Source organism: Cotesia typhae, unplaced genomic scaffold (assembly GCF_013202065.1).
Source record: "Cotesia typhae breed Kobodo isofemale line unplaced genomic scaffold, CoteBio_Ctyphae contig_4, whole genome shotgun sequence".
Lineage (NCBI taxonomy): Eukaryota > Metazoa > Arthropoda > Insecta > Hymenoptera > Braconidae > Cotesia > Cotesia typhae.
Window position 1 is genome coordinate 2332824 of NW_027423748.1, and position 14736 is coordinate 2347559.

General features: G+C 30.8%; 3 protein-coding genes across 19 annotated transcripts in view; 2 read left to right on the forward strand and 1 right to left on the reverse strand.

Annotated features, from left to right (window-relative positions):
• The window catches only part of Mp (collagen XV/XVIII-type protein multiplexin), a 622917-nt gene that overhangs the window by 244065 nt on the left and 364116 nt on the right, over positions 1 to 14736 (reverse strand). The window lies entirely within an intron of this gene.
• LOC141527724 (uncharacterized) lies at positions 1981 to 3165 on the forward strand. Of its 2 annotated transcripts, XM_074243352.1 has the most exons (4): positions 1981 to 2099; positions 2234 to 2326; positions 2712 to 2847; positions 2915 to 3165. In XM_074243352.1, the coding sequence occupies exons 3-4, from the start codon at positions 2715 to 2717 to the stop codon at positions 3112 to 3114; spliced, it is 333 nt and encodes a 110-aa protein (XP_074099453.1). In that variant the 5' UTR covers positions 1981 to 2099; positions 2234 to 2326; positions 2712 to 2714; the 3' UTR covers positions 3115 to 3165. The 2 variants fall into 2 exon arrangements, with proteins under 2 accessions (XP_074099453.1, XP_074099452.1); XM_074243351.1 differs by lacking the exons at positions 1981 to 2099; positions 2234 to 2326 and adding an exon at positions 2384 to 2650.
• On the forward strand, positions 10556 to 12015 carry LOC141527715 (uncharacterized). 2 transcript variants are annotated; one of them, XM_074243340.1, is made up of 2 exons: positions 10556 to 11351; positions 11516 to 12015. In XM_074243340.1, exons 1-2 carry the CDS (start codon positions 10874 to 10876, stop codon positions 11998 to 12000), a joined length of 963 nt encoding a protein of 320 aa, XP_074099441.1. In that variant the 5' UTR covers positions 10556 to 10873; the 3' UTR covers positions 12001 to 12015. The 2 variants fall into 2 exon arrangements, with proteins under 2 accessions (XP_074099441.1, XP_074099442.1); XM_074243341.1 differs by having other exon boundaries at positions 10557 to 11351; positions 11528 to 12015.

Genomic DNA, 14736 nt, shown 5'->3' on the forward strand with positions numbered 1-14736 from the left:
TCGCAGTAAATTCCACCACCCAAGGTCTAAGATAACTAAGCTAGCGAATGTTCTAGCTAATAAAATTGAATGCTTCGACTTGTGTCGATTTTTTATAATTGATAAAACTATTAGAAAATTATTAAGAATATTTTATTAACAATTAATTATTGAAAACATTATATATAGTAAAATTATTTTATAACGAGGAAATTAATTGATCTTGGGATTAAGTCCGTGAATTAATTAAATTAATTTTTTGTTGCAAATTAAAAATTTATAGCGTGGACATTAAGTCCAAGAAATTAGTTATTCTGAGTAGAAAATGTCACAGGAAAAATTGGTCAGAATTAATTAATTTACAACAATAAACTTATGTTAATAATTTTGAACTAAATTCTAAAATTTATATCGTGATTTATTTAATTAGAAAAGTTAATTCAAGGTATTAAGATCTCTCGAGTAAACAATTATTGTTATATTATTAAGACCATGACAATAGGTTACTTAGGAATTCTAATCTATTTAATAATTTAATACAGAATTAAAAATTACAATCGGAAATTGAAACTGAATGTTCGTTCAGTCTTTGGAATTTAATTGTTAATTTGGAACTATCGTTTCACTAATTACTAATGATTGAATAATTAAATTAAAATATTCAATTAAAATGAAGTACAGTCAATTTCGTTAAATTAAAATTTATTAAATAAAATCATACAAGTGTGGGTTATGTGTGTGATGATTAGTGTGGGTCATGCGTGATAGAGTGTTAATAGTGTTAAGTCAGTTCTGGTTAGCCGATAGTTAGGCTAAATGATCTCTGTCACACTGTTGTCTTTGTGCAGAGTACTTAAATAGTTCTGGTTAACCGACAGTTAGGCTATAGTTTTAAGTTGTCCTGGTCAGCCGACAGTTAGGCTATAGTTTATAAGTTTTAATTAATTATAGTGTGAGTGTGCGAGTGAAATTTAATTAATCTTGATACTTTTTTTGTTGATTTTTATTGTTAATAAATATCGATATATTGTTAATTAAGTATTTATTCTTCAACAGCACCTTCCTCCACTCTCTCTACCCTAAGAATAAGATTTCTCAGCTCTGGACCGGTTCCAGGAACCGTGATTAAAAATCTGTGTTGGCGCCCTAATAATTATATTGTTTGTTAGTTTCGTTAGTTTATTTATAAAATTGATTAGGGGCCAACCTGAGCAGGTAAAACTGTTACAAACTTACGCTGTTTATTTAATCTCAAAAATATTAACTGACAGCAACAAAAATTACAACAAAATCGATAAAATAAAATCAGCGAAATTGAGCTCAAAAACGAAATCAAGCGTCGCTCAATCAAAAATCAATTGCAAGTAGCTGAATTTTTGGCTCAGTACGATAGGTTTGGCGTCCAGATCAGAATTGTTTAGGGTGCATTCGTGTTGGACGCTTACGCGCTGTGAGCACGCTTACATGTCGTTTTCATCGTTCGACTTGGTGCTGTGAGCGTCAAATAAGTACGCTCATGGCTGAGTTCGTAGCACAGACTTTGCGCTCATAGATGCTCACGCCACAGAGGTAGGGCAGCAAAAGCGTAAGCGCCAGTCTTTACTATCTGTCAAAACGAATGCAACTTAAGCATAAGCTAACCAAATTCTATTTATTTCTAAATATTAATTGTTAAATTCTTTACAATCCCGCAAAAATGGCAAGCTCTAGAACACAATTATTTTCTGTTGAGCTAACTGATCCAGAAAGTCATAAAACATACACAATTACTGTCACGGACGATGAATTAGAGCGACTAGAAACAGGTATATATATCAAATTATTAATTAAAAAGAAATATTCAAGTTTTTCATTACGTTTGGTTGAGGATGAAGTTTTGTTTCTAGTTTGCTTTTCTACACCCTTAAAAGGCTAGAAGGATAGTTCATCATCTATTACTAAGTCTATTTCATTTTGATTCTTGAAGTAATGAGGGACTGAATGGATTCCGTCAATTGTTATACTATTTAAAAATCTTATTTTTTTTTGGGTGAAATGTCTTATATTTATTTCAGATGCAACTTTTGCAAGCTTCAAATTACAAGAGGCTAAAGATTTAGAATATGCTCAATTTATTAGCGGTAGGTTTCATAAATATTTTGGGTTTTAATGTACATGAAACTTTTTACATACTCTGAAAAGAATTTTATTGGCATGATAAGTTTAAATTTGTATTATTAATTCAATTTTTACCTACATAATTGTAAATATTTAGAAACTGACGCAGAAGAAGTTGAAGGTTCGGAATCTAATTTAAATGGCGATGGAAGCATTGATTTACCCGTGAGAAGTCCAAGTGAAGATTCAGGTAATTTTAAACAAGATAATTCAAAATCGATTAATATGCATGTAATTTAACAACCAATTGTTTATAACAGCATTTAAATGGCCTCATGAAGCTATTCTTTTGCTTCTTGACGAATAACAAAAGCGACAAACCGATTTCAGTAGTGGAAAAATTTCTCAAAAAAAATTGTGGCTGGACATTAGTGCTAAACTGAAATCTCACGGCAATAACATTACAGGACCTCAATGCTTATCTAAATTTTCAGGAATGAAAAAAACTTATAAAAAAACAAAAGACCATAACAATAAGTCTGGAAACTCTGCAAAACATTGGCCGTATTTGACTGTAAGTGTAACTGATTACATTTCCAGAAGAAAATAAATTTTCAAATTTTTAATTTTTTCAGTTAATGGATGATCTGATGGGTGATAAGCCTTTCATTACACCTGTCGCAACTTGCTCTTCTACCGGGAAAAAAAGGACTTTATCCGAAAGTAGTTGTGGAAGTAGCAGTAGTAATGATTTGGATAATGAAGCAAACCGTAAGGATATTTCATTTGTTTTAAGAAATTATGTATACTAATGACAATATAATATTTTCGTTGGCAGAAAAAAAAGCAAAAAGTACCCCTGCGAGTCATTTAATTGCTGCGTTTGAAGAAAGATCGATGAAAAGCGAAGAAAATAAGGAACGTCGGTTCAAAGAATTCATGGTTTTTAAAGCCAAAAAAGCCGAAGAGGCTAATCAGTACAAAAAACGAGCTTTAGATTTATTAGAAAAGCTTGTCAAATCTAACAATTCTTTTTAATGTAATTATGCTAAAGACTATACTTGATTAAGTCAGACTGACTAGTTTCATTACTTAATATTATATTTATATGACTATTTTTATATTTAAATTCTAGAAAATTAGAAATATTTTTTTTTCTACAGAACTCAGTGACTACTTTAAGAATGTAATTTTTAAGTGTTACAAACATATTATTCAAATTTTAATAAGATAAGGACTTACAATACTCTAAATGACATATATTTTTATTGTTCTGAATAAAATTAAAATAAGTTAAAATAAATTTTATGCTATTAAACATTATAAACTAAGAAAAATTTGTTTTATTTCATTTCATCTCATCCAATAATAAATTCACTTGAACACTTATGTACAATTGTTAATTAAATATACAATATTATTTGATTTAAAAAATGGATCGTAACCTATAAAAAAATTTACAATTTTCTTGTGTATATAGTGATGTAAATCTAAAAATATATAGTTTGTTCATACTCATTTCTCATAATTACTTGTAATTTTTAGCTATTGAAATGACTATTATAATTGTTTCATTACACATTTCTTATAATTAATTGCTGACATATGCGATTCCGTTTATCAACACCATCAGCAGGTAAAATTCTATTATTATTCATTTCATTTATGTTTCCATTTTCTTCTATTACTTCCTCCACGGGAAATTCATCGTTTTTTAACAAGCATATATTATGCATGACACAACAAGCGATTATGAACTCAGGAATTAAATCAGTTCGATTCATGTCGAGAACTGTCAGTAAACTGCGAAATCTTTTTTTTAGTAATCCAAATGCACGTTCAATTGCTATGCGTGCTGATGAATGACAAAAATTATAATTTTTTTGTCTCACTGATAAGTGCCCATTATCTCGATATGGAGTGAGTAAATGTTTGTGAAGAGGATAAGCTGCATCTCCGACTAAATGACAATCGTTCGGAAATTTCTGTTCATCGTTGAGGTAATCATTCACTTCTAACGGACGTAATACTCGTGTGTCATGTACAGAACCAACATTCCCGGCATAACAATGGATAAATTTACATTGAGCATCACAAATAGCCTATTTTTGAACAAACAGTCAAAATGAATATATTCAAACATTGTTAATTCACGCGACAGCTTACTTACTTGTAATTGAATTGAATGATGTCCTTTTCTGTTGACATAACATTCCGGATGTTCCCGAGGTACGGGTATATTTATATGTGTTCCATCAATTGCACCGATAACATTGGGAAAGCCGCTCGTAGCTTCAAACTCATTAGAAATTTCAGCAAACTTTTCATTTTCAGGCCAGGTAATAAAATTCGAAGCTATTTCGACTAGAGCTGATGTGACCCTCCGTACACTCCACCACGCTGCTGCAAAACTAACGCCAAACTTTTGGCAAACCGAGCTTTAAAAACAATATATTAAGTTAATATTTAATTTATAATAATTGAAGTTATTCAAAATATGAGTAATATTTTTCTATTATACCGATACGAATCTGGAGTTGCCATTTTCCATAAAGCGATGAATAATTGTTTGTCTAGTGATGTCATTTTAGATCCTGGGATTTTTCTCATTAACGATGGTTCAATTTTTTCACGAACAAAATCAAATGTTGATCGAGACACCCTAAAGTTATTAAAAAATTTATTTACGTGTAATTAATACAATTCAAAATTAAACTGAAGGGTTAAGATAATTTGTTGTTAACTAAATCCTCAAATTGTAATAAATATTTACCTAAAATGAGATTTGGATTCTTTATCAGAAAATGCTGGTATAACCTCCCCTTGTGGAAATAATTCTCTGAAAAAACTCTTGACAAGTCTTTATAACTCTGAATAAGACTTTTCGAAATTCTTCACATCCCTAACTAAATGAAGGAAAGACTTAATAAGTCTTCAAAACTGTGCAATACTCTTCAAAAGTAAAATTTTCCCTGCAATTTCGGAATTTCTCAAAGAGTTATTAAGACTTGATAAGACTTGTTCAGTTTTACAGGAAAAGAAGAAAGTATTTCTTTTCAAAAAAATTACTTATCAGAATTAAATAAAACTATAAAAAAGAATTAATGCATGTTTTAAAAAAATTTTTTTTAAATAATATTTTCATCACGAAAATACTTTGATGGGCATCGAATCACTCATAGTTGAGCAAGTCAAAACATCAACAGCAAATGAAGTGCACTTGATGTTGGAAACAGATATTACTCAAAGAGTAAATCCAATCGGTATTTAATTTGGACTATCAAATATTAAAGTCAACTTTCTAGGTAGGAAAGAATTTTCTATCCACACGCTATCTGCTGGAATTAATTGACACCTAACATATTTTAGTTTACGAATTTACAGTTAGAATCTTTGAGTGTTCTTAGTTTCTAATAGGTGGCATGTGGTTAGAAAATTCTTTCCTACCTAGAAAGTTGACTTTAATATTTGATAGTCCAAATTAAATACCGATTGGATTTACTCTTTGAGTAATATCTGTTTCCAACATCAAGCGCACTTCATTTGCTGTTGATGTTTTGACTTGCTCAACTATGAGTGATTCGATGCCCATCAAAGTATTTTCGTGATGAAAATATTATTTAAAAAAAATTTTTTTAAAACATGCATTAATTCTTTTTTATAGTTTTATTTAATTCTGATAAGTAATTTTTTTGAAAAGAAATACTTTCTTCTTTTCCTGTAAAACTGAACAAGTCTTATCAAGTCTTAATAACTCTTTGAGAAATTCCGAAATTGCAGGGAAAATTTGACTTTTGAAGAGTATTGCACAGTTTTGAAGACTTATTAAGTTTTTCCTTTACGTAGTTAGGGATGTGAAGACTTTCGAAAAGTCTTATTCAGAGTTATAAAGACTTTTCAAGAGTTTTTTCAGAGAATTATTTCCACAAGGGTCTTCAACAAAATTTTTAATTCTTGGTATAGGTTCTTTTTTGAAAGATAAATTCAAATGAGTACTGCAATACTCCCATTCTATATCATTATCACTATCTTCAATCATATCAAACTCATCACTATCATCAGACTCATCATCGATAATTTCTAATAAATTATTTATTATTTGATAAATAGTTACCATATTCGCCATGTTGATGTTCATTGACGCTCACAATATCCAAAACGAACGAAATTTAGTTATTGATTCTAAGCGCTTATAGGCCAACTCGAACACTAAAAATTTGTGCTTATAAGCGTGAGTACTCACAGCGCGTAAGCGTCCAACGCGAATGCACCCTTAGAATGCTGCCTCCTCGGCACCATGTGGTTTATTTATTTTGCGCAGCCAAAAATCTGCGCGTCCAATCAGCTCACGGCCTTTTCCATCTGGCCGTAGTTGTCGATGGTTGTGTCGGATATTTTTCTCCCGATCGATGATTGGTCGAATCACCGATCAGTTAGTCTTTGCGTCCAGGTGGAGCCTCGCTCTACTGCGGTTGATCGATAAGTGCGGTCATTCGTTGATTCAAATTCCAAATTTTTCCCTCGTCGCTCGCCGTAGTCCTCCAGATGTCACGGTGGTCGTTGGTTGCTCTCAAAATCATGGGTTCGTCTGATCGCTGTCTTACGGTCGCTATATCTCTCACTCAATCTCATACTGTATACAATTTTACACTCATTCATCCATACTAATTAATCAAATTTTGGTGCGTTTTCTTACTTGTCTTACCTCGAACTTTGGACTTTGATCAGGAGGCCACTTGGGGCCACATAGGCGTGTCGAATCTCCGCTTTTTATCAGCTTGGCCAACATAATTATATATATATATATATATATATATATATATATATATATATATATATATATATATATATATATATATATATATTATAATCAGATTTTTCAAAGTCGATACTGGTGTTCGATCGTTACAGTGTTCCGCGCTTCAAGACTTTGGCCTTGAACGCCAATTTATAATCCGAATTTTCAACTTATCATCGAAATTTTCACGGGGGCTGTACGGGAACTTAATCTATATATATATATATATATATATATATATATATATATATATATATATATATATAAGAGATTCCTATCTATACAGTCACTCATCACGATATCTCGGGAACCATCAGACCTAGAAACTTGAAATTTGGTAGGAATATTCCTTTCGCCGAGTAGAGGTCAGCTAAGAACGGATTTTACGGAATTCCACCCACAAGGGGGGTTACGGGGGCGTTAACAATGAAAAATTCCCGTTTTTAAACTATAGCTCCTATCGACACCAAATTTGGTAGGAATCTTCTGTAGGAGATGTAGAAATAATCTATGAATTAATTTCACGATATTTCACCCCCCCCCCCCCAGGGGGCTGCGGGGGTGACTTTGAACAATGAAAATTTTTAATTTTCAAGCTAAAGGTCCTATCGACTCTAAATTTGGTAGAAATCTTCTGTAAATGATGTAAAAATAATTTATGAACGAATTTTACGATATCTCACCCCCACAGGGGGTTGCGGGGGTGGCTTTTAACAATGAAAATTTTTAATTTTCAAGCTATAGCTCCTATCGACTCTAAATTTGGTAGGAATCTTTTGTAAGAGATGTAAAAATAATCTATGAACGAATTTTACGATACCTCACCCCCATAAGAGGTTGCGGGGGTGGCTGTTAACAATGAAAATTTTTAATTTTCAAGCTATAACTCCCATCGACTTCAAATTTAGTAGGGATATTACTTTTACCATGTAGAGGTCAGCTAAGAACAAATTTTCAGAAATTCCATCCCCAAAGGAACTTGCGGGAGCGTTAACAATGAAAAATATAGGAGCTGTTCTATAGGTAGATTGACTCATCACGATATCTCTGGAACTAAAAGACCTAGAGACTTGAAATTTCGTAGGAATATTACTTTTACCATGTAGAGGTCAGCTAAGAACGAATTTTAAGAAATTTCTCCCCCAAAGGGGTTTGCGGGGGCGTTAAGAATGAAAAGATCCCGTTTTTAAACTATTAATCCTATCGACTCCAAATTTGGTAGGAATCTTTTGTAAGAGATGTTGAAATTATCTATGAACAAATTTCACGATATCTCACCCCCATAAAGGGTTGCGGGGGTGGCTATTAACAATGAAAATTTTTAATTTTCAAGCTATAACTCCCATCGTTCTCAAATTTGGTAGGAATCTTCTATAAGTGATTTCAAAATTATGTAAGAGCGAATTTTATAACAACCTACTCTCAAAATGGATTGCAGGGGTGGGTGTTAACAATTAAGATTTTTAATTTCAAGCTATAGCTTCTACAGGTTTTAAATGTGGTAAGAATCTTTTGTATGTGATGTAGGAATGCTATAAGAGCGGATTTTATGATAGCCTACTTATAATATGGATTGCGGGGGTAGGTGTTAACAATTAAGATTTTTTTAATATCCGAGCTTTAGCTCCTGCAAACCTTGAATTTGAAAATACTTTTGATCTACCCAGCTCCTCCTACACATCTACCTCATAATTCTTACGCATTTAACATGTCGCGATATCAATTGTTGCCCAGAAATTATCCTTGAGGCAATAATTTTTTCTATTGACTCAAGAAAATTTATTTGTTTAAAATGGTGTTCTCGGTTAAAAATATTTTAATAATTTCAAGGTTACATATTTTTCAGCGTATTAATAACAAAATAAATTTACATATGATGTTAAATTCAGCTAGAAATTGCTTTTCTCGAATTCTGACTTCAAAAGGGATTACGCGTGCGTTAACAATGAAAATCTCTTATTTTTAAACAATAGATTTTATGGCCTCAAACTTTTGTTGGAACTTTTTGTTTACAATGTAGAAATCATTTCAAATAGGATCGTACGAAATTCCTCCCCTACATAGGAGTGCGGGAGTGATGTTTGTCAAAAAATTCACATTGTTCCTATAGATATAAAATTTAATAGAATCTCAGGAGAAACAAAAAATCACAGGGATGGCCTCCAAGGACAACCAATTAAAATTTTTTTCTTTTTTAATAATTATATTTTCTTACAACAATCGTCTCTTTAGCAGCGGATAAAAAATCATCATTATAAGGTTTCTAAAATTTTACTTCATATGTAACTATTGAGTCAACGGATTAAGAGATTAACATACATTTTATTTTTATTGATCATTAATCGATGAATTGTTGTTATTACGGAGAAAATTTTAATTAACAACAAAATTCGCTGGACTTTGACCTAGGCAGATTTTAACTTCACTTATGAGACCTACAATATAACTTTAACTGAAGTTTCCAATGCTCATTTAAAATTTTTTTCGTTGTATGAATTGTTATTCATTTTTTCAAGAAAGCCACGGGAATGTTATATTAATTGCACATGGAAAGTTACAATACATATTAGCTAGAAGGATCACGTGGATAAAAGGTAAATGTTACTCCGATGGAATTTGGAATCTCTAAGTCAATATAACATTCCAATCAAATTTCAAATTTAAATCTATAAATACAATTCTGTAAACGCCCAGCAAAGCGGGCGGGTAACAGCTAGTTCTAGATAAAATTCTGAATTACACTTCGGTATCTACCCGATTTTCAGTCTCTGGTCTCAACAAAATTAGGGCGCCAGGTAATTTTTAATCACTGGGATTACTAAACCAGTGAAAACGTAATCAGATAATTTTTATTCGCCAGAAATTATCAAAGTAGCCAAAACGTAAACTTAATCGGAAACACAAAAACTTGATAAAATATAGACCAAATAACCAAAGACCGGAAAGACAACGGGATACCTCGGGGTTGCTCAGTGTGCTGGTTTGTGGAGAGAGGGCGTGATTCGAGTAGAGTGTCAATTAGGGTGATTCAAAAAAAAAGAATATTTTTTTTTTCGTTTGGTACTCTGAAAAATAGGTTCCTAGACACCTCTAAGAAAGCCTCTCCAAGCATGAGTTCTTAATTGTAACGGGAAGGTCCTCCTTCTTACAGTTTTCTATTTTTTCTTATTATCAGATAGAAAAATTTATATCTCGCTTCCAACTACTTGAAAAAATATCTTGTTCCTTAGATTTTGTAGGAAATTGAATGCTCTACAAAAAAGGTCTCTTACGATTTTTTCGTAAACCCCACCGTTTTAAAAGATATTAACGGTTAAAGTTTGATTATTTTTGGGAAAATTTTTTATTTCTTATGAATTTTATAACTCAATGAAAAAAATCATTATGAATGATGAAACTCATAGTTTTGTAGGAAATTTACTGCTCTATAAAAATGGTCTCTTATGATTTTTCGATCAAGTTGAGCGTTTACGAGATATTCATCGTCAAACATCAATGCTTATCAATTTTTCTAGTTTTTGATCAATAATTCGAAAAATTTCAATTTATTCTGTGAGTTTCAAGGAAATTTAGACAAATTTGAGTTTTTATTATAAAAGCAACTCCTATAGATGTTTTCTGTTCAAAAATTCATTTGAAAGTTTTTATTCTAATAATATTTTTTTAAATTTTATCTTTAATAATTTAAAATCTTAATCGCGTTGTCATTTATTATTATGAAATTTGTTCAGTGCGTATTTTTAAATTGTTTTTCACAAAATATACATAAAATTTTCGTTCGAGGGGATTTTTGTTTTGAATTCCATTTCTTCTTCTGTTTGTCTTCTGAAACTAACGCCATCTATGTTTTTTACTCTCAACTATCTTCAGTATCTACCCATTTAATATCGTATTTTCAGTGTTCCTAAAACTGATCATCTTGAATACGTAATAAAATAATTCATTTTAAATAAGTCTTATAATCATCACATAAATTTATTTATCATCAATTAACCTACAATGAATAAAGAAATACGTTTTATCGGAATACCTCTACAAAGAATTTCGGAACGTAAGTTACCAAAAGTGAAAGAGGTTATGCGTGTGTTTTTCTACCAACTTAAAATTTTAAAGTATTCAATCAAACAAAGTGCTAAAAATTCAGTTGACCAAGTTATTGAACTGTGGAGAAAAAATCAGATTCCAACTAGTGGAGCTCCTAATGCAGTCAAAAAATTTCTTCGCTATCACAGTCAATGGTTAAAATTACAAAAAAATTTCGATAAAAAGAATTCAGCGCAAAACCAAAAGGAAATGAAATTTCAGACTGATCTTGAACAATTATTCGACATTGTGAGCGAAAAATCCTTAAAAGTGCTTGATGATAATATTAGAAAGTTGTATTTGGATCAAAAATTCGGTACCCATAAAGAGATTCTTTCTAATAATGTACCTGTATCAAACTTAACCACAACTATGATGGGAATAGATGAGAGTAGTAAGTATCTGAGATATTTAATTATTATAAAGTCAGGTAGTAGTGTAACTTTTCATAGATGACTAGATGACATTTGACTAGACAATTTTTGGAGTCCTTTCTTAATTATTTGTCATCAAAATGAATAAATTCTATACATTTTCTTCGTTTAATTTATAAAACAGATCTTATTCCAGACTTAGATCAACCGTCTACCAGTCGTGCGATTGTTCCAAGTGAAAAATCAGAGTCGTTCTCTACGTATACATTAAGTGGAGTTACAAATTTTGGATCTGATTCAGAGTATGAACCTCCAATTCCGACAAAACGAGCAAAACTTGATGTCTTAACTCCTGAAGTCATTTTTGGACTCGACCGAGCTAATGTCAGCAGTAGAAATGCGATGTTTATTATTGTTCCGGTTTTACTAGCAGTAGGTATTAAAATTGAAGATACAACGCTCAGTTATAGTTCAATTCAACGAGCTCGTATCCTTCAAAGAGAAGACATTGCTAAAGGACTTAATGACAACTTTAAGACACACGATAAATACGTTGTGCATTGGGACGGAAAAATGCTGAATGACCTTGTTGGATCAAAATCTGTGGAACGGCTACCAGTTATTTTAACTGCATTTGGTACCGAACAATTACTTGGGGTTCCAAAATGAATTCTGGGACGGCAGACAATCAAACATCAGCCATTTTATCGACATTGAGTGAATGGGGTATTACTAATTATGTTAAGGCGATGTGTTTTGACACGACGGCAGTTAATACAGGTAACTTATCAATGATAATTTAATCTAAAAAATATTTAATTATTAACGTTCTAGTTTAATTTTTATTGCTTACTGAATTTCACTTTTGAAATTATTGAGAATTATTTACTCATTTGGATTTTAAATATAATCTACAATTTGTTGAAAATATTAAATTTAACGATAGTTATCTATTTTCTTTATACAGGAATTCATAACGGTACATGTAAGGCAATTGAAAAGACTTTGGGAAGAGAGTTAATCTGGTTACCATGTCGTCACCACATTTTTGAGATCATATTGAGAAGTGCATTTGAAGTATATTGGCCTGTGTCATCTGGGCCAAACGTACCAATGTTCGGAAGATTTAAAAAATCATGGGATGAAATAAATAAAACTAATTATAAATCTGGAATTGAAGATACTGTTGTTGCTGATATCATTTTGGATAAAAAAATGAAATATCTAGTTTAATTGCACAATCCTTACAGGTATGATTTAACTGCGATTTTAAGAAAAAAATTTTCTTGTTTCTGACAAATTTTTAATTGTTTTTGATAGTTACTACAACCCCGAGATGACTATAAAGAATTGTTGGAATTGTCGTTGATTTTCCTTGGAGAAATGCCTCAAGAAGAAATTTTTTCAAACGTCCTGGTGCAATTCATCATGCTAGGTGGATGGCGAAGGCAATTTACAGTTTAAAAATGTTTCTATTCAGAAATGAATTTAAACTTTCTAATAAAGAATTGGACGGTCTTCGGCAAATTTGTATATTTATAGTTACACTGTATTTAAAAGCTTGGTTTTCATCAACTTCTGCAACAACTGCTGCTAATCATGACTTGCAGTTTTTGAAAAATTTATTCGAGTACAAAAATATCAATTCATTGATTTCTTCAGCAACTTGTGAAAAAATGATTTTGCATTTATGGTATTTAAGTGATGAACTTGCCATTTTATCATTATTTGACGATACCGTTTCATTGGAAGTAAAAAAATATTGTTGGAGCTGTTAATACTCGTAACGGTACAGATTCTAAAGCTAAAAAATTTATAATTGATAAAAACGATTTGAATTCATTAACGCAAAAAGTCTGAGTGACTTTGTTTCTAAAAAGTCTTTAAATCTCTTTAAAATCTTTGATTTACCATATGACTTCCTTGATAAAGATATTGAATCGTGGCCTACTAATGACAGTTACATTGAAAATAAAGAATACTTTAACCAATTGAAAGTTGTTAATGATTCAGCAGAACGAGCTGTTGCATTAGTTAGTGAGTATAATCAATGCTTGACAAAAATGAAGAGCAATTCCAATACTTATTGCAAATTATCAAAGAACATCGAAAAAACTACCCAAACTGCAATAGAGGAAATTATTTACAGTAAAAGTGTACCGTTATGTTGAAAATATTGAAAATTATATGGCAGTTGATAATTAAATAAATAAATTCTTCGACAAAAAAGTGAAACACATGTGAAACACACTAAATTGAATTATATATTTAAAAAAATGCACTAATTTTTTGTTTTAATGTAATCAAACATGTCCAAGACTAAAAAAACTAATTAAAAAAATAGTTCATAACATATTTCTATTCATAGAAACTCAAATTTGTCTAAATTTCCTTGAAACTCACAGAATAAATTGAAATTTTTCGAATTATTGATCAAAAACTAGAAAAATTGATATGCATTGATGTTTGACGATGAATATCTCGTAAACGCTCAACTTGATCGAAAAATCATAAGAGACCATTTTTATAGAGCAGTAAATTTCCTACAAAACTATGAGTTTCATCATTCATAATGATTTTTTTCATTGAGTTATAAATTTAAGAAATAAAAAATTTTCCCAAAAATAATCAAACTTTAACCGTTAATATCTTTTAAACGGTTGGGTTTACGAAAAAATCGTAAGAGACCTTTTTGTAGAGCATTCAATTTCCTACAAAATCTGAGGAACAAGATATTTTTTCAAGTAGTTGGAAGCGAGATATAAATTTTTCTATCTGATAATAAGAAAAAATAGAAAACTGTAAGAAGGAGGACCTTCCCGTTACAATTAAGAACTCATGCTTGGAGAGGCTTTCTTAGAGGTGTCTAGGAACCTATTTTTCAGAGTACCAAACGAAAAAAAAAATATTCTTTTTTTTTGAATCACCCTAGTGTCAATCCATAATTGCAATGATTTTATTTGCAAAACCAAAAATTTATGCTCAACAAAATCCTTATTTATTCAATAAAAACTTTATCTTAAATAACAAACTAGATCATAACTCATAACAAAATTATCGGAACCGTACAGCTAACAATAGGTAACGTTATAGTCATGTTACAGACCCTTACTCTTACAAAATTGAACAAATAAATAAATAAATCTTAGTATTATAATCTCAAATAAATCTGTCAACGGGACTCTAAATTATTTATAATACAAAAGTATTCTATAAATCAGCTATCTAATGTAGCAAGACCAAGAACTCAATTATTAACGCTCAAATTACAATAAATAAAGCGATTTCATACCTTATAGAAACAATGTCAATGCTGAGTAACTTTTAATTTTATTTTAAATAACTTCATAAACTCTGTATTTACTTCTGAAGCCCAGAATAAAACCCAAAAGACTAAATTCTTAA